Here is a 20340-nt window from a genome sequence, read left to right as displayed (position 1 = left end):
GGAGCGGCAGCCCCGACCGCGGGCACCGCGGGAGCCCCAGTGGCAGCGGCCGCCGCCGAAATGTCCCGGCGAAAGCAGAGCAAACCCAGGCAGATCAAACGTAAGTTTGCACGGGGGGCCGAGAGTTGGTGGGATTATTTCTGAGGAGGGGGGCGCGCGGGGCGGGAAAAGGGAGGGAGACTCGGGGAAATCCGCTCCCGCTGCCCGGGATTTGTCAAACTTTGCCTGAGCAGCTGGAGGGACAACTAGTCGGGCACAGACACACGGACAGCCCGAGCGCCAGGCAAGACAGCGGCTGCGACGAGCAGCCCACTCCTGCTCGGCTCATCCTTCGCGCTCCGGGGTCCTTTTTAACCCGACCCCGCGCGCAGTTAACGCTGCTGTCTCGTGGAGCCTGCCTGGGCAGCCCCACTCATTTAGGAGATTTGTTACTAGCGCGGCTGTTGTCATTGTTGTTGCGTTTGACGGGCTGCTACTCTTGGGGACCACTTTTTAGCAACCGGGGGTGAGAACTTAGTTCTCCGAACAGCTGGTCGAGACTTCGGGCGAGGGGGACAACGTCCCCAGGCGGTGGAAAATCAGTGTCTGGGTCGCGATCCCAAAGCCGAAGCGAAACAAAAAGTAGGTGTAAAAGTTCGCGCCTCTGCAGCAGGCAGCCGTGCGCCTCCGCCCTGCGGGTCTGGCCGGGGGCTCCGGGCCAGTCCGGTTCGCTTCGCCGGGGAGGTCTGCGGAGCGGGCGTGCGGTTTACCTCGGGCCCTGCAGGCGCCGGGAGTCCTCGCTGGGAGGGGCCGCCGGTCGCTTCCCAGCGCGGAAGGCGGGAGTTCAAGGCAGCCTGGGCGCCGCAGAGAGCGTGACCTGAAGCCCCCGAGCCCCCGGGGACCTGGGTGGTACTGAGAGGACACCGCAGGGCGAGAGGCACCTGCCCGAAACCGACACACCCGCAGAGCTCAACTCGGCCAACTTTTCACGTCTGGGGGAAAATCCTTCACCATGGTGTTTTGTCGCCCTGCGACATGTCTTCAACGCTTTGGCCGAAAAGGAGAAACAGCCTTATTTATTTATTTTTTTTTTGCCAGCCATGTGGTGTGTCCATTTCTTCGTGTTGTTTAAAGTCTGGCAACTAGTGTAAAACTGATTATCGTGTAATTTTAGGAAAAAGCTTTAATGACACTCCTTCCCCCTTGATTATTAACCCTACTCACCTCCTCGTGTTGAAAATTTCATTTAATGTAGTTTTAAAATAAATCATATAAATCAACGTAGCCAGTATGAAGTGGGGTCCAGGATATAAGCAGTTTGCTACATAAGTATTTCGAGCCTTGCCTCTGAGACCTGACTCAATAGCTTTTATTTCGTGGATTTCGTCTCTTATGCTTAAGTTCCTGTTTTCTGCAACTTGGGTTAAAGCAAGGACTGGACTTAACTTTTGGCTCAAAGCAGTTTTAATTGAGTAGAGATACCGTTCTTGAAGACTTTCACTTTTTCAGAGTGATTATTGTATGGTTTCAGCTAATTGCCTTTTACCTTTTAGAACTAAATTGATCACATCCCTGTGTGTAAATGTTGCATTTTATAGTACAAAACTGTGCTTATTATAAGATATGATTGTAAACATTATTAAAGGCAAAATGCTTTTTAGTCCACGGCTGTCGTCTAGATTGTTAATAAATAATTAATATTAATTGATTGTATGGTGCAAAGACCATCTGATTCTACTTGGAAATACTTTGTTATCTTACCAATTAGCTACATTAAAATTTATTTTCTCTCCATGTCCACCTCATATAATTGAAGATTAAAGCGTTGGAACTAATTGCTGATGCTACACTTGTGTTATAGGTCATAAAACATTTTAGTCTTATTTGAATGCTGTGATTTATTAACTATCAAAAATACTTAAAAGTTCTCTCATTTGAAAGTGGACAAGTATTATATTTATATTTGTTGACAGTGATCATTGCCTGCTGATATATGCATTCATATGTGTTATTAATATACATGCAGTTTAGACTTTTAGTGGATTCAGTTTGGGGTCACAGTGATAATCGATGCAAATGTGGACACACTTCTCCCCTTGCACTGTTAAGGAAAATGAAAAATTAGAGCTCTTTGAATTGTTATATATAGAGCAGTGCTGTCTAATAGCTGTGTTTTTTTTTTTGGGGGGGGGGATACTAGTTTGACCAGCTGTAAAGTCACTTTGTTTGTAACCTATTGGCATTTGCCTCCTTTTGCCTGTCCAGGAGGAGGAGGCAGTTTTGCAGGTGGAGAAGTTTGTCTCGGTACTCAAAGTCATTACCATGATAGGTCTCTCCCTCCAGTTTTAGTAGTGTATAAGAAGTGTAGCATTTTTTTAAACAATTACAAACAACAGTGTTGCTTTTGATATTCTGGATCAAATAGAAGTTTGGAAAATATCAGAAAGAGATGCATTTTGAAACAGTAGCGTTTCATGCAACTAATGAAACTGCATTTTAAACTTGGAAACGTCCAGAATTTGAAAATAAAGCTTTGGCATCGCTGATAAAACATACCCAATTTAGAGCAACTATGACAAGCAAAAGTCAGCTTATACCAGAAACTCTGAAGACAGTCAATTTAAAGGACAAAAAGGTTGTTGGGCACAGTTTTTTTTTTTTCTTTTACTGCATACAGTTCCCTGCTATCTAAAATTGTGATTTATGCAGTATTTTAATATTTTGCTTATTCTATCCCCTTGGGTGCTCTTTGGGCAGCGATAAAAAGGCAACGCTGAAAGAGCACCATTAATTTGCTATGATGACTGGCCAGATAAGAGGAGATAATGGGAAAGATAAGCAGAGAAGATATACCATCAGAAACCCGATTATTACCATTAAAATTCCAGCCCAGCAATCTGCAGAAGCCTGATAATTCCTTCTCCGTTTCCACCACTTTGGATGATAAGGCAAAAAATAGTCACTCAGTGCTCCTTGATTAGACTGCCTGGATTTCCTGATAATACAGTGATAAATTATGTATTTTGCCCCCATGTTTTGTCCCAAAATTCAGATTTTTTTTTTCCTATTCCAAGACTATATTTTCTGCCCTCCCCTCAGAAGCTTTCTCTCCTGAGCTATTATTGTAATCCTGGTTTGATAAAAAGCCCTGATAGGACGGGAGGTGTTTGGTGTGGGAGCCATATCATGCTATCTGCCCATCTCCTCGCACAGCTGCTCGCTGTTGTTGTTTTTAGCCTTATCACCTCCTGCCAATATGCCAATAAATTGCCCAGATTGTTCTCCATTCTGGGGCTGCACTGCAAAATTTATGACAGAAATGATGATTTTTTTTTCTTTTACCAATGTATCTCTTTATGATTAGTAACTGTGTTGTGTGTGCAGTTTACTGTCATTTTCTTCTTAAAGCTGTTGTCTCTAGTAATGTGTTTACTGCCCTATATGTCCCCAACTTCATTCACACTTAAGTGTACTGGCTATGGGTTCAGGAAAAGATTTTTTTTTTCTTTTTTTTTGTGCAAATGCCAGCTAGTAGTTAATGTAGACATCGAAAGGGAGGAAAGAAACTCAAGTACTTTATTTTCATCTAACATTAAGAAAAGGCACTCTTCTTGATACCATTCAAGAACAGTTTTCCTAAAACTTTTAGATTGCTTGATGTTTTCAAACATGTAGAACAGAAATGTTCGGTCTAGTTCATGTGCCAAATAATTTGTGGTGAAGGAAAAAGAAAGGGTGAATTAAGAGGCAGAATTTTTTTTTGAGTGAAGTAGATATTGGGAATGAATATACACCTTGAAAGTAAAATGTCCCCTGTTAAGAATAATCTCGTTAGCAGTTCTGTAGAGGGGCTTTTACAGAAGGTGGAATCCTTTCATAGTGAATAAATTACCTTTTTGTTATTTGAGATGATCTAATAAATTCAGGCTGTATGAGTCCCTGACTTGCACAGTAGCATTTTAATGTTTTATGCTATTTTTTTTAAAAAGTACATAATATTAAATGTTTTACTTATAAAATGATTATTGTTTTAAATGAGAACGTTGCATATTAAATTTATTTAATATTTGCAAATGTGAAAATCTCTAAGTGGATCATCTTTAGAACCTTAAAATTATGTTACACAAAGAAGTGGTTGTGGTTCTTTTTCATTGTTCTAGTGTAGGGTTTTTTTTTTTTTTTTTTTTTTTTTTTTTTTTTTTTTTTTTTTAGTGTTTCTGGTATTAATGTTCAATCCATAATTTTGGGGTTAATTAACTATTGTATTATCATTAATATTATTATTTTTTAAAAGGGGTTTGGGTATGCTATGCATATTTGAAATACATTGATCACTCTTATACTCAGGATGTTTTCTTTTCACCTGCCAAATATTAAGAGAGATCTTTGCTTTGAAGCATATTACTCATTTCTTTGGATTTTAAAAATAATTAACTGTAACATTTAAAAAATAAGCCATTCTCTTTGGCTTATGGTATGTCTCATGTTAGGGATTTTATTTTCTATGTTTTTGACTGAGTAACATTTCAGAAAGCCTATTTTTACACTGGCCATGAAATAACGGAAAATGCATTATGTATAATAGTTGTTTTATCAATAAAATAGAAAGATTGGTACCCAATATAAGGTAAAAAATTAATTTCTTTATTTAAAAATTTGAAATATATCAATACATAGAATTTTTCTGAAAAATCTAAGAATAAATATTTAGTAGGTTTTTTAAAAAGAGGAAAATTTAAAAATGGCTAATATATGAATCCTAGTTTTTAAGAGTTATTATCATGAAGTCAGTTTTTTTTTTTTTTTAAGTTCAGTGGAGTCAACAATGCAAATATAAATGAGGTAGCATTTTCATCCCTAGTTGCTATAAAAGAGTTTAGGGTTAAAACTTGGTGATATGCCTTGGAATTAAAAGAGCAGCTCTTATGTTTTCCACTTCTGGTAACTTTCTAAAGTGGTTCATTTGTAAAATTATGCAGTAAGAAAAATTATGAGGTTTAATATTATATATCTCAATATTTTTTAAATGGACAAAGAAGTTTGAACTCTTCTATAAATTATAGGTAGAAACATTAAGAATAATATAATTGTATTGGTTCATTTATAAGGAGTGTAAGCATCTCTTTGAATTGCACATAAGATATCAGTGTTCACTTTAGACATTACAAGGTACCAATAAGTCTTTGTAAATTAGAATTTTATTTCCTGAGCTATTTAACTATAGACATAGAAAATGTGTGTCTTGTCCTATATTGTTTAAGTTGGTACTGTTAAGTTTTGCAAGACAGTAGTGCAGTTAAACAATTTGCTTCTGATTTTTACATTCTGCTAATTTAAAATCTATTATATACTTAAGGGTTAATGCAAAGATTTACACATCAGTTTGTTTCTGGTTAATTGTGGGGATAAGTTAAAATATTCAATGATTATGTCAGTTGTCTAGCTCATATGTATGTATGTTTTGCCTGTTTGGTAGTGTAAATTAAGTTAACTTTGTGTGTTACAGTTAAGGTAACTCATTTCTCCCATTCATGAGTTCTTTAAGGCCCCACTCATCCATGTTATTTCTGCTGTTTGAGGACTATTTAAGGACTAAATTAGCTCTTCCTCCACATGATAAAAACAAAGAAATGAAACTAATTAGCCCATTTTGCTGCTAGTTCTTATCTCTGGAAAAAGTTTTGAGAGAATGAGATCGAAGCTAATGTGTTTGCTAAAATGACATATCTGGAATTAGATGTATGGATTTCTAATACTGGTATTTTTGCTCTTCCCCATAAACAAGGCAAATCAAGAATGGACTTACTGGCATTTTAATCACATCCCCTTTTCAATATGTACCTTTTGCTAAAAAGGTATTAAATGAATAAAGTAATCTTATTTATTCTATATTCTGTGATTAATTTTTATGTTCAAAGAAAATGCCTTCTCAAATGAACTTTCCTTCAAAAGAATGTATATTCAGGTTTTCATAAGGTGACACTTTAGAGCATGTTTTTGATGTTTGGCTAAATTGTGTGAAAAATCTAAAATTAGGTTTATCTGGGAATAAAAAAATTTTCAAGAATACTTTTTTGAATGCAATCTTTGTTCACTAGAAAATGTGAGTGAATACATTAACTTTGGAGCTCTCATTCTCCAAATCATATTCCCTTGGAGTTTTTGTTACTTTCCCAATTCCGAAGGATTAGTAGGACATTTCAGAAGAACACTGCAGGTATTTTTGAAACCCTGTCTGATTCAGCGCCTGCCACTGTGTAAAATTATCAGTTCATTCCCTCACCAAATGAACAGCAGCAAAAGTCTGTTACTTCAGTCCCAGAGAATGTGTTTCCACCATAGATAAAGGGGTAAGTATGTATCATTCAATAGGTTACATTTTTAAAAGCTGAAATGCAATTAAATTAATAAGCTCAGACATCGCAATATTTGGCATTCTAGAAAGAACTCTCTCTTTAAAGGTATTAGCATAAAGATAGCACATTTGTTTATTATGCTTCCAAATCAGCTCCTAGTATCTCTGCCACAGGTAACAATTGACTTTTCAGGCTTCAAGTTAATAGCCTTGTCTCTTGCTTGTAGGGATCAATATTAGTATTAATTAATCACCATTATCAGCACTAGGATCTGGTTCTATTTGTTGTTACATCAGCAAAATATCAATATAGAAAGTGGACTCTCTGATCGTCATGGCAACTTCATCTCTTGGGTCAAAGAAAGTTTATCTTATCTGTGCATAGAGAGTGGCAAACTGTTTAGGGATCTAGTTTGAACTCTAAGAACATTGATTTAGTTTTTGCGAATAGAGCCTGAATTCCAATCACAAGGGATAGGTAAGATTTAAATATTACTGCCGAGAGGCTTGTCTGAGAGGGTGTCATACCATTACTGTCAGACTGTCTTTTTGAGAGGACAAAAAGAGAAGAATTGTCTAGTCAGGATTATTTAAAGCCTTGGTAATTTGTGCTTTTGACAAATACTCCTAAAAATGAATATTTGATAATTACTGGGTAGAACTGGCTTTGGTCAAGACTTCAGGTGTTAAAATAAGAAGCTCTTATTTTTTCTCTTTCATCCCTTCTTTTCTGGTCCATTTTAATAACGTATCCACTATTTTTAAAGTACTTTTGAGGACCAGTTTTGCCTCACGATGGGTGCAGGATAACCAGTCCCATGTCTGAGGCCAGAGAGTTTTGCTGTGAAAGGTCCATGGAAGAAGTGTCATGGGACTATTTTAGTGTCAACAAATATTCATTGCTAATAAAGGAAATCCTAATGTAGTAAGCTGAAAGGATAGATGTCTTCAAAGGGTGTTTGCAAAGATAATAAAAGGTCCTAAGCTGCAAAAGCCAGGAAACAAAAGACATGCTATTTTGTTGATATTTCTAAGAGACAGTGATCACTTAAAATAAACATTTTTTTTTTTTTCTAAATCAGATCCTTGGAAATTCATCTTATTCTTTTAAAAAATTATGCTAAAGAGTAAAAACTGGATTTAGAAATGGTGCCTGAAATGCTCTACTTTACTCTTAAGCTTGTGGGCACTAAATAAACTTAAATAAGTTTGTATATGGGGAAACTGTATATGTATCTCATGATTTTGGAGATTTTAAAAATGAATGTTGAGTGCCTGATGGCTATAACCAATGCCATATAATTGCTTATTCATTTCCAGGCATTGTCCATGTAATAGCTGAAAGTCAACTCTTTATATAGTCTGCAAGGCAGTGCCATTTCATATTTAATATTCTGGTAATATCCCCATGAGTGTAAAAAAATAAAGGGAATATGTTTATAAGAGGCACTAGTGTGATATTTATTATTAAATAGACCTTCATTTCATCTGGGCATCTGCCACTGACTGTTGCCCCTTTGAATTGTTAGAAGTTGTTGAATGGTATTAGCCTGATGTTTCTTATACATGATTTGACTTTTGATAATGTTAGATGTATCTTAACCAACTACCACAAATATATATTAAATAGCTTATATATAGGCTACCACAAACATATATAATTTTAATAGCCCACAAAAAAGCTGTAACACCTAGCTTTTGTGCAGCCTATTTTAAAAGCTATTTTAAACCTTAAAATGCATCTAAAATTATCTCTAAACGGACATTTATTGAAGATATATTTAACATTATTTTTTAGTTGATTCCCTTCTTAGAGAAATCCTTTTGAAGATATGAATTACTCTAATCTACATTTGTAGAACTTTGGTGAACATCTCTTGTTGAGACAGTAGAAGGGAATTTTCAACAAGTTGACATCTATATAATATTGCATATGGAAGATTTCTTGTGTGAGTTACTTGACATAGGTTTTTTAGCCACAATCTCTAAAATTATTTTATTTATTTCAAAATTTGGAAATATCTTTAAACTTGAGTGGGGTGAAGAATTAATTACAAAACTGAGACAAATATTTGTCCTTTATTACCTATTGATCTGGAACTTTTAATTTTCTTATTAGTTGTTCGTTTGGGATATGAATAATGTGTACTCTTTAAGAAAGACTTGCTTTGTTGTGGTATATTCTGAAATTGTTGTGAGCCTGCAATAAACTGGAAGTTAGAAGATTAAAAATAGTTAATTGACAGATATTCAAGTTCAGTTGAGGGCCAGATTCCTCTAAATGTGTGCCAAAAAAATAGCTGAAAATCTTATACTACTAAGTGGCTTTAAAGATAATAAAAAATAATAATGATAGTAAATAATAATTGAATACACTAAATATTGTCCATTTCCCTCTTGCTTACTACATTTAAATTCCCTAATTTAGAAGAAAGGTTTTAAAGATTATCAGGTAATTCAATTAAAAGTTCTGATTAGTTAAAATTAAATGATACAAATTTGTGTTATCATTAACTTTAGTAAGAATTCTTGCTTACTGTGTCTACTGAGAAGTTCAAAGACTTTAAAAAAATTTTCTTTTTAATAAAGCGCTTTGAATTCAGTGGGAATCTTTTGAAATGCTGTACAAATTAGTCTTGTACTCTCTCATTTGTTGTGTACAAATTATTTTCATGGTGTGCATTTTCATCCATGTCAAAATATTATCACTGTAATACATTGTGATGTTCATAGCCCATACTTTTATGATTAAGGTATGTATTTATGTGAATAAGTTTTGTAGATAAATTTTATGCTGCTTTTAAAATACTTTCAAGATATAGTTCAGTGAAGATTTTAATGAGAGCTGGGTGGGATATTGACAACATTGCCTTTAGTGAAAATCCTATATTCGTCATAAAAGTTGTTCTTTTGATTTTAAGGAAAATCTTAAAAATTAATTACTTCTTGAAGAAAAAAGAAGACTAAGTTAAGCAAGTGGATACTTATGCTAACATAGAGTATTTATATCCACAAAATATGACTATATTTCACTCTTCTCACTTTTGTGTAAAAATTATGTAAAAGATATTTTCTTTGAATTAAAAAATTTTAAACTCATAATCTATGTCACAGTTGATTCCTTACCCAACTAGTTTATGTGTACGAGTGCATTCTTTATATCATTAGAGCAGTGGGACAGCTAATGTAGATTTGCCAACAGCATTGACAGTCTAAAATTTTTTTCCTCCAAGACTCCAGTCAATAGGAATAGATAAAAAGGCTTTTAATTTTCTGACTTATTTTTATTTATTTGGGATAAAACTATCTGAATTTGTATTGTGCACATTTATCAATTAGGTCTTCTTTCTTTTCTTGAAGTGACATCCTGAAATTCTCATTCTGTTAGCCTTTCTGCCCACATTATCATGAAAACAGTGACATTTCCCAGTGATGTTTGACTTGTACCTAAGTACTTTTACAGATTTTTTATTTATTGGGCCTCCCACAGCCAAGAACAGACTCAGTGGGCAGGAGAGACTGACCAGCATGGGGCCTGTGCAGATCTGAAATATTCAAGAGTTCTTTTGCAAATATATTAAGTAGCTGCTAAAAATATCACCCCACTTCTTAACGATGTGCATCTTGGACAAACCGGCACATATTTTGTCATCAAGTTGCTTAAGCTTCTGAAGTCAGGGCTACAACTGGGTCAGATGATAAGATGAGCACAACAGAGAAACGAAGAGAGCGTCTGATAAAACCTGATTGATTGATGTCTGGCTTCCCCACCATCACAGGCAGTTGACAGTTAGTTTGGGATCAGATGATTTGGCTTTTGCGATAGAAGATGGGGCTGGGTAGGCAAGCCTGAAGGACAAAAAGGTCAGTTTCTGTGTAGTGTCAAGTGATGTTGAGCTCCCACAAGGTGGGACATTGTTAATATTTCAGTCTTTCTTTTTTAGGTCTAGGTCCTAATGTTTGATAGTCACTTAAAGGCATGAAGATTCAGTCTACAAACAGAAATCTGTGACTACCTTCCTGTTTTTTTAATCTAATGTTTTTACATGCTTTATGTCACAAGGGCAAGGGCATATGTTTTTTTAATAATTATGTGATATTTTATGTGATACTTTGCAATATATAATGACTTTTGCGTATTTCATTTTATTATAATCTTGTAAGGCAAAAATAATCATGACACATAAATTGGGTAAATTTAATATTAGAAAATACTTTTTATGGAGAAATATAGATTTACTGAGGGGAAATTACAATGTAAATTAATCTAGAGTTATCAGCTCCAGGTGTTTGGGTATCATAGATTATGCGAAGCTTAGGTGAAAAATATTCTATTACATGGTTTAGACATGTCAGAGTTTGGGAAAACCTTTCTAGGCACAATGGGAGAACTTTATATTTTGTACGGGTCTGTTAGTGAATGATTGTGGCTGTAGTTTGCTGAACTTTACTCTTGCTGGTGATAGGATTATTATAATGTTTCTTTGTATTTTAATCATGGAAAATCCCAAATTCTTGACATATTAAAATTGCCTAAAATATATGTTAGCCAGTTTATATGCTACTACAGAACAACACTGTAGATCGCTTTTGAGTTTGAACATAATTAATAGTAGATATTGATTATATCTACTATTAGGTAAATTAGATAAATTATGTCTACTATTAGAAGAAACAAGGAAGGGAAGAAAGAAAAAGGAAAGAAAGAAAACCAAAATAGCTAGTTTCAGAAGAAAATGTTTTCCAATGTTAGCCATGAAAATTAGTAAAACCGTTATAGTATTGGAATTTGGACAGCTTGGATTTGAATTTAGATTTAGGGCAGTTTGATTCTCTTTAGAAATCCTTTAGGATGTATCGCTTTTCTCTGAGTTTTAAGGGTCAGATCTCCAAAGGACAGTTGGGTCTCAGCTAATACTGTAGGCTTAATACCAACAGGATGAATTCTGCAAGGTGCTGTATTACTGATAGTATAAGGGGAATACTGTATGAAAGCACATGCGCCAAAACCTGAAGTGGTACTCATAATAAATGATCAGGGAATGGGGGCTAATGGCCATTTCAGTCGTGATTAGTAATACTTCCAAGAAAGGTGCCATAAGAAAATGACCTCGTGTCTTCTACATACATTTATATGGAACAAAGAGACCTATCTATCTATCTGTCTACCTCTCTCTCTCTCTATCTATTGTCTCAGGAATAATGAGGAATCATTATAGGTGTGGTTACAAAAACTTTTTCAGAAAGATGTTTCAGGCAAAAGAAGCACTTTAGTGATTCTGTTCTGATGGTCACATTACTGATGGATGTTATTTACTGGTGGTAGCTAATAATGGTCAATACTTTTTGTTACATTAGGGAAATGAGAACACAAGTGGATTTCCCTAGCACAGTTGCTGTATAAGTCTGTGATACATTTCTCAGTTATTCAGTAAAAATTGTTTCGTTTTAAGGTGGTATAACAGTTGTAAAATGAAAATTGCTTTGATAAGTATTTAGAGGTTTTATTTTTCTGCATATCCATGAGCAGCTGTCTAAAGTTTATTTTTTTATTTTAAATTTATTTAATTTATAAATTTATTTTAAAATAAATTTATTTATTTATTTTTGGCTGTGTTGGGTCTTCATTTCTGTGCGAGGGCTTTCTCCAGTTGCGGCGAGCGGGGCCACTCTTCATCGTGGTGCGTGGGCCTCTTACCGTTGCGGCCTCTCCCGTTGCGGAGCACAGGCTCCAGACGCGCAGGCTCAGTAGTTGTAGCTCACGGGCTTAGTGGCTCCGCGGCATGTGGGATCTTCCCAGACCAGGGCTCGAACCCGTGTCCCCTGAATTGACAGATTCCCAACCACTGCGCCACCAGGGAAGCCCTCTAAAGTTTATTAATTTGCTTTTCTGTGCATGTGCACACACACAGGATCATAGATTATCTAATACTGCCTTCTGAACCCTTTTATTCCTTTAGCATTTTTTGTCTGTTTCTGTTATTCCATTTTTTTTTAACATCTTTATTGGAGTATAATTGCTTTACAATGGTGTGTTAATTTCTGCTGTATCACAAAGTGAATCAACTATACATAAACATGTATCCCCATATCTCCTCCCTCTTACATCTCCCTCCCACCCTCCCTATCCCACCCCTCTAGGTGGACACAAAGCACCGAGCTGATCTCCCTGTGCTATGTGGCTGCTTCCCACTAGCTATCTGTTTTACATTTGGTAGTGTATATATGTCCATGCCACTCTCTCACTTTGTCCCAGCTTCCCCTTCCCCCTCCCCGTGTCCTCAAGTCCATTCTCTATGTCTGTGTCTTTATTCCTGTCCTGCCTCTAGTTTCTTCAGGACCATTTTTTTTTTTTTAGATTCCATATATATGTGTTAGCATACGGTATTTGTTTTTCTCTTTCTGACTTAATTCACTCTGTATGACAGTCTCTAGGTCCATCCAACTCACCACAAATAACTCAATTTCGTTTCTTTCTATGGCTGAGTAATATTCCGTTGTATATCTGTGCCACATCTTCTTTATCCATTCCTCTGTCGATGGACACTTAGATTGCTTCCATGTCCTGGCTATTGTAAATAGTGCTGCAATGAACATTGTGGTACATGTCTCTTTTTGAATTATAGTTTTCTCAGGGTATATGCCTGGTAGTGGGATTGCTGGGTCATATGGTAGTTCTATTTTTAGTTTTTTAAGAAACCTTCATACTGCTATCCATAGTGACTGTATCAATTTACATTCCCACCAGCAGTGCAAGAGGGGTTCCTTTTCTCCACACCCTCTCCAGCAATTATTGTTTGCAGATTTTTTGATGATGGCCATTCTGACCAGTGTGAGGTGATACCTCATTGTAGTTTTGATTTGCATTTCTCTAATGATTAGTGATGTTGAGAATCCTTTCATGTGTTTGTTGGCAATCTGTATATCTTCTTTGGAGAAATGTCTATTTAGGTCTTCTGCCCATTTTTGGACTGGGTTGTTTGTTTTTTTGATATTGAGCTGCATGAGCTGCTTGTAAATTTTGGAGAATAATCCTTTGTCAGTTGCTTCATTTGCAAATATTTTCTCCCATTCTGAGGGTTGTATGGTTTCTTTTGTTATGCAAAAGCTTTGAAGTTTCATTAGGTCCCATTTGTTTATTTTTGTTTTTATTTCCATTTCTCTAGGAGGTGGGTCAAAAAGGATCTTGCTGTGATGTATGTCATAGAGTGTTCTGCCTATGTTTTCCTCCAGGAGTTTTATAGTGTCTGGCCTTACATTTAGGTCTTTAATACATTTTGAGTTTATTTTTGTGTGTGGTGTTAGGGAAATTAGAACACTCCATGAGGTTTTCAACTGCATACTTTTTTTGCATATGGGTAAACTGCATCAGATAAATATCTAATTATTCATTGAGGAAAATTAGAATTGACAAATGAGAAACTGCCACATCATAAAAATAATTAAGATCAGCGGTCCCTGTGAATGGAAAGTAGCAATCAGCTATTTGGTCAGCTAGACTGCAATTTCTTGATTAGTTCTATGGCTTCGGAACTCTCACTTAAGGAAGAATATGAGTTTGAGATTCAGTGGCTGGACTGATTAGTCTGACATTCACTTTTATGTTTTTTCATCCTTGGTTTGTAAGTTTACATTTTGAAAAAAGATGAACAAAAGGGTTCAGGTGTGGGATGTTACTAAGAAAGACTTTTAGGGATTTGTTTTCTCTAAACTGGTTATCACCGGTGTTCTTTATACTGAGAAATAATCTCTTAGGTATTACCAGAGGTGAAACAAATGTTGAGTGCACATTGTTCTTATTAGCCCAAGAAGGAAAAATTAATTATTATATATTGAATCAAGAACTTTTAGCCTGGGATCCATAGACTTTGAAGACTTTGAGAATATCCAGACATTTTATACAAAATTTTGTGTATTTAAGAATTTTTCTGGGAAGAGGTTTTTATGAGACACTCAATGGGCTTCACAGCCCCACCAAAACTTTAAGACCACTCAAAAGAATTTCTGTGTAGGTGGCTATATGATCACTTGTTACATTGCAAAATGTAGCCGTATAAAAGGGGAACAGTTTCATTTTTATTTGCCAAAAGATTCTTTCAAAATCATAAAATCAAATCTTATCACCTTGCTGTTGTAAGTCCTCCAGTGGATGTCCTTTTCAAATGACATCAGAGTTTTTAACAATCATTGCTTATTGCATCCTCTGTGATCTATTTGTTGCCTGCTTGTCTGACCTGATCACCAAGTATACCATGACCATGTGCCACTTCTCTTCCCAATTCCTACCCTGACTGGCCCCCATAAGCCACCTACATTCACTACATTTTATCTTTACTGGTCTTCATTTTGTTCCTTGAACATGCCAAGCTGCTTCCCTCTCTGAAATGCCATTTCCCTAGATTTCCATATGGCTGTCTTCTTCTTATCATTCACTTTTCACTTCACATGTCAACTGTTAAGAAAGGCCTCCCTTAGCCCTCATTTAGAATTTTCTGTCCCCATACAGAAAATGCCTCAGTTTGCTCTCTAGCCTGTTACCTCATTTTATTTTCATTTCACTGATATTTATCTGAAATTATCTTCTTTTTTCATCTGTTAGTATGTGTACTTCTTTATTAGATGACTTCTCACCGGAATCTAAGATCGATGGGCAGGACCTGGTCTTGTTCACTTCTGTACCTCCAGTTGCTAGAAGAGTACCTGGAACGTAGCAAACACTCAAAGAATATTAGCTGAATGAATGAACAATTTTTTAAAACTCAACATCATTTCCTGTGGTTTATCTTTTAATTAAAGTGGTTTTGCAGTTTTCCACCCAAAAGAAAAAGAGTTACTCACATGCCTTATATTTAAATTAAATGAACTCCCATTTCTTCATTCAACAGTCATTAAACAAAGTATCAATTGTGTGTAATGTGCTAAACCATAGGGAGGAGAAAATACAAAAATCAACAAACTATGGTCTCTCCTGTCAAGTAGCACATTAGATAGTGAAGGAGAAAGGCATGATTACTGTACACTGTAATATGTTCTTGATAGATGGAACTAGAAAGTGATATGGGTACGAAGATGCCTCTGTGGCTCAGGATAAGCCTCCAGGATGAGATCTTACTTAAGCTGGGTCTTGAAGGAGGAGTTGAAGATCCGGTCAGGACAAGAGGGAATTGTATCCCAACAGAATCAACAGCTTGGCCAAGAGCAGAAAGGCATTAAGAACATAACATTTTCAAGGTCCAGTGAATAGTTGCGAGCAAGGATGAAAAGTACATAGAAAACAGTGACAGAGAATGCAGCTTGAACTTGATTTGGGACCAGAGTTTTAAAGGACTCTGTGTGCTGTGTTAAAGAACTTGAACTTATTCTTTAGGTAATTGATGGTCAATGCAGATTTTGAAAAATAGAGCCCGATTAGTGGATTTTGAATGTATTTGGTAATTACCAATTTGGTATGAGAGGACAAGAAAACCGTGAGCTGACAGTGGGTTCTAGTCAACTTTCATTTTGTTAAACAATTATTGATATCTTGAATTTAACCTTAGACCTCTGTGCTACCCTCCAACTTTTAGATGTTGATTTAATAACAGCATTGTAGCGGATGGCTAAAACAGTCACTGAGGGCATTCAGTAGTTTACTATGAATATTTTATTGAGTGAGACAACGCATGCGAAAATAAATGAACAGAGCAATATCTTTTTAATTGAATCTGTTTGTGCTTAACTCACAAGATTGTCTTTGAGGGTAGTTTTGCATTCATTCATATGCATTAGCCTAATTTTGTAACTGGATATCGAGAAGGATAAATTTTCAATAGCAAGTGGGCAGACCAGTTGTAACTGGGATTGCCAATTGCTGCAACCTCTTTGAAAGACAATTTGTCAGTTTATAGCTATTAAAATTGCACATATACTCTTTGACCTAGCAATTCCGCATATCCCATAGAAACCTTCATATGTGTGCTCTTACAGCATGGTTTGTAATAGCAAATAATTAGAAATTACCTAAACATCCATTAATAGGGGATGGATTAAATAAAGTTGTGGAGCGATCCCCAGTGTCATTCACGTGTTATAAAGGATGAGACAGATGTGTCCATGCTGCTATAATATCTGAAAGACTTATAAAGTGAAAAAAAATATTTCAGTATGGCATCTCTCTACTTGTATTTTAAGAAATGAAAGAACGAATAGATACATATATATGTATATATTTTCATGAAAAGTGTCTGAAAATGTGCAACAAATTATTAATGATGCTTTTCTCTGGGAATTAGGACTGGAAATTTGGAGGAGGACATAGATTCCCTTATTGTCATACCATTACCATTACTGCTACTAATAAATTCTGTTGTGAGGGGGAGGTGTGTGAGGGGTAGGAAATAGTCAAGTACATATTGCCAGTATAATTGCTTATCTTCCCCTCAGTTGTGTAGTTGGGAGGATAGAAATATGGTTGGGGGTTGGGAAGAAAGGATAGGAGATGGAAAAATATTTAATAAAATATTCCAATATCTGTCCAATTCGGACTTTACTGTGAGCGAGAAGAGCTATAATGATCATTTTTTCTATCGTCCTTATTAACCTTAATATGAGAATATACCCAAAGTGAGCACTCAAGTGAAGATTAAGCTCTGTTTTACTTTGTAGAAGGAAATAGCACAGAGAAAAGGAATTTAATACATCGCCTTTTAAAGTACAGCGTTTCTCTATTCTCAGCATAGATCATGGCTGTGTTCTTAACCTCCGATATAGTGTATGATAGTTTGGTTTTTGATGAAAGATCTATTCCTTAAAATGTGAGGTACTATTATAGGCCCTGTCCTACAAAAAGAAGTTTATCCCCATGATGATGTTTTTCTGAGTTCCGAAATTTTGTCCTGCTCTGCCTGAAACAGTTCATCTTGAACCCATATCCAGTGTTTTACTTTCTGAGTGATTTTAAGATGCCTGTTCTTTTTCTTCACATTATTATATGCAGACATATTTATAAATTGGTTCTGTGCCAAATATGTTGCTCTTTTTTGCACCTTCCTAATGATTTTGTATCCTTGAAAATCTTCCAAACTATCTCATATGTTCTTGTGGGATCAACAGCAACAGTAGAAGCAGGAGATGGACCGGAGCATGGTATAAGCTACAGCTTAGAGTTTCACTGGGATTTAAGAAGGACACCCTGAGAAAGCATGAAGGTCTTGAATCATAAATGCCACCATAAATTTCCTCTGATAATTATTACAGAGTGGAAAAGGAAATGACCTATGTTGATTTTTTGTCAAATACTTTTAAAGAGGTGGGCATAAAGTTGGTATAGAAGTAACATACGGAGTTGAGGCAAATTATAACTGGAAAACAAATGAAATGTTTGTTACTCTCATTTGAAGGAACCTAAACCTAATACATCTTGCTAAGTCTGTTTTTACCTGAGACTGTTCTAAAAATTTCAGCCTTGTTACAACATATGACCAAAAGGTCAATTTCATTCAGTTCATTCTCATGGATTCTGAAAAACCCATGTGGGGTTGAAGTTTTTATTGGATTTTAGATTCTCATTTTGGATGGAGGTGCTACCCAGATGCATAGTCGAATGTAGGTAAATCCATCTCATGAGTGGCATTATGCAATGACTTTGTGTAAATAGAGAACTAGGTGTATGAAAAAAAAAATTGACTTGGCTTCTTGAGGTATGTCTTGCCGTTAAGAAGTCTATTCTTTTTTTAATTAAAGTATAGTTGATTTACAATATTATTTTACTTTCAGCTGTACGGCATAGTGATTCAATATTTTTATAGATTACACTCCCTCTAAAGTTATTATAAGATATTGGCTATATTCCCTGTGTTGTACAACACATCCTTGTTTCTTAATTATTTTATACACAGTAGTTTGTACCTCTTCTTAATCCTCTACCGCTCTCTTGCCTCTTGCCCCGTCTCTGTCCCCACTGGTACACTAGTTTGTTCTGAGTTTGTTTCTGTTTTGTTGTAAGATTTCTATTCTTAAAGACTCAGAGAAGTAAAGGAAAGCATCAGCGGAAAACACACCCAAAGTGGATCCAGCCCCCTGCTTCCATGTGGCCTGCTGATATCCCAGCCATCAAGTGTTGAAAAGCCACAAGTGGTTTTCATGATGATAAAGTTAGTGGTCAGCACTAAAAATAGACTCAGAGCAAGGCCTAGTAGAATAAATTATTAAAGTTGATCTGTTAAAACTACCTTTGTCCAGAAGGCTCTACAACATTTTCTAGGACGACTGGTTTCAGGGGTGAAGAGTCATCAGAATTATTGATGTTACTAGGATCCATTTTCAGAATTGGGTGACCTGTTACATGCCTCGTATCGTGATCAAAGGCGGTGCTGCCTCTTCTTAGCCACTCTGCGGGAAGGTGTTAGCCCAGAGGACTGAATAATCTAGGAAGTAACTTTGTAAGCTATCTACTTGAAAATGAGCGTGTTGGTAAACTTATACATTAACTTGAAGACACAAAGTTCATTGGCTGGCTATGGGATGACACTTGAGTGGATGTGCAGCACAAAGCCACATATTAACCTTTTTATTTAGAAAGGGATTGAGTCAGTCACCCTTTAGAGAGAGGGCATGGGTGGTATTCTCTTTCAGAAATTTGCAGTCTTACATCCGGGTTCTGATTCCAGCTCAGCCACCTTATTGTTTCGTGTCCTTGAGCAAGTTATTGGGTTGGCCAAAGAGTTCGTTCAGGTTTTTCTCTAAGATGTTATGAAAAGCTGAACAAACGTTTTGGCCAACCCACTACTTAATCTGTGACTCAGTTTCCTCCATTTGTTAAAAAGAGGTTATTAAAGAACCTAAACAAGGGCTATTATGAGGATTAAATGGATTAATACATGCAAAGAGCTTAGACCAGTACTAGGCATACACTAGTAAAGCATCTTTATTATTGGCATTTTTGAGGTCAAATCCATAAAAATAAATTGTTCTCTTGTAGTGATAAATATCCCCAGGTATTCAAAATATAAGTTTAATGTGTTTGGTTTGCATATTTTAATAGACAAATATTTAAATGAATTATTTTTAAAAAAATACTGTTCCTAGTTGGAGTAAAAAGATAGAACTTGTTGAATATTCTAAATAATTAAAGCTCTTCTCCCAGACAACCCTGAAGTCACTTTTTAAGGAACGTGTACTTTATTCCCAAGGAAGAAAGTATTTTAAGATTCATTGGGAAATGCTTTATAAAATATATTGATAGTGAATGTAGTATATTCACCACACATAGAAACTGGTAAATATTTTTTAAATTTATGACATCTGTTACAGGTCATTTTGTGTAATTTTTTGGTATTAAATAACCTGGGGTGCCTTGGGTATAATAATCATTACCATAAAATGTAAGTAAGGGTTTTTTTCCTTCCCTCCAGACAGTTCTGGAGTTAACACATAAAATTCATTTAGAAAGCTTCTGAGTGGAGTATCTGAAAAGGTCACTGAAGAAACCAGTTAGTTAAAATGCATTTGGATGACCCGAACACATAGTTGTTGTGTCTCTAAATCCCAGACATACTTTATTAGGACAATCCAGCTGGTTTGCTATTTCTATCTCCTCTTTATCAACACGTTATGGTATGGCCTCTTCCCCCCTCTTCCAATGCCAAGAATTTGGCAGGGACACCATGTTAGCACGTCAGAGTCTGCGGGGTGGGGAAAGACGGCAGCTTCACACTGCTGCAGGGGTAGGAAAATTTGTTGTCTAAACATTTTGCCACTGGGTTGAGATTGATAATGGACATTTTTAATCTCCTTACTTGAAGAATTTGAGGAAATAAATTTCATGAGTTTCTAGATAAACTTTTAAGAAAAATTATGTTTATTCTAGTTTACACTTCCATATATATATATATATATATATATATATTTAGTATGTGTATATATATTCCATATATATATGGAATTTGTAAATCTCAAAGCTTCAAACTCTTTGCTTTTCTCCCTTTTCCCGATGATACTAATATTATAGAAGCTCAAGAAGGGAAAGA

At 35.9% G+C, this 20340-nt stretch overlaps 1 protein-coding gene across 1 annotated transcript in view; it reads left to right on the top strand.

The window, feature by feature from the left end:
* The first annotated feature begins 43 nt into the window (after positions 1 to 43).
* Positions 44 to 20340, top strand: part of ZFPM2 (zinc finger protein, FOG family member 2) — a 474885-nt gene continuing 454588 nt past the window's right edge. Inside the window, exon 1 of the mRNA XM_007446542.1 lies at positions 44 to 100. Within this exon, the coding sequence (XP_007446604.1) occupies positions 61 to 100 (40 nt within the window). The 5' untranslated portion in view covers positions 44 to 60. The remainder of the gene's footprint in view (positions 101 to 20340) is intronic.

The sequence above is a fragment of the Lipotes vexillifer genome, unplaced genomic scaffold (assembly GCF_000442215.2).
Source record: "Lipotes vexillifer unplaced genomic scaffold, Lipotes_vexillifer_v1.1 scaffold327, whole genome shotgun sequence".
In the NCBI taxonomy this organism is placed as follows: Eukaryota; Metazoa; Chordata; class Mammalia; order Artiodactyla; family Lipotidae; genus Lipotes; species Lipotes vexillifer.
The sequence above is the reverse complement of the archived record's forward strand: the minus strand, read 5'-3'. Positions and strand labels throughout refer to the sequence as shown.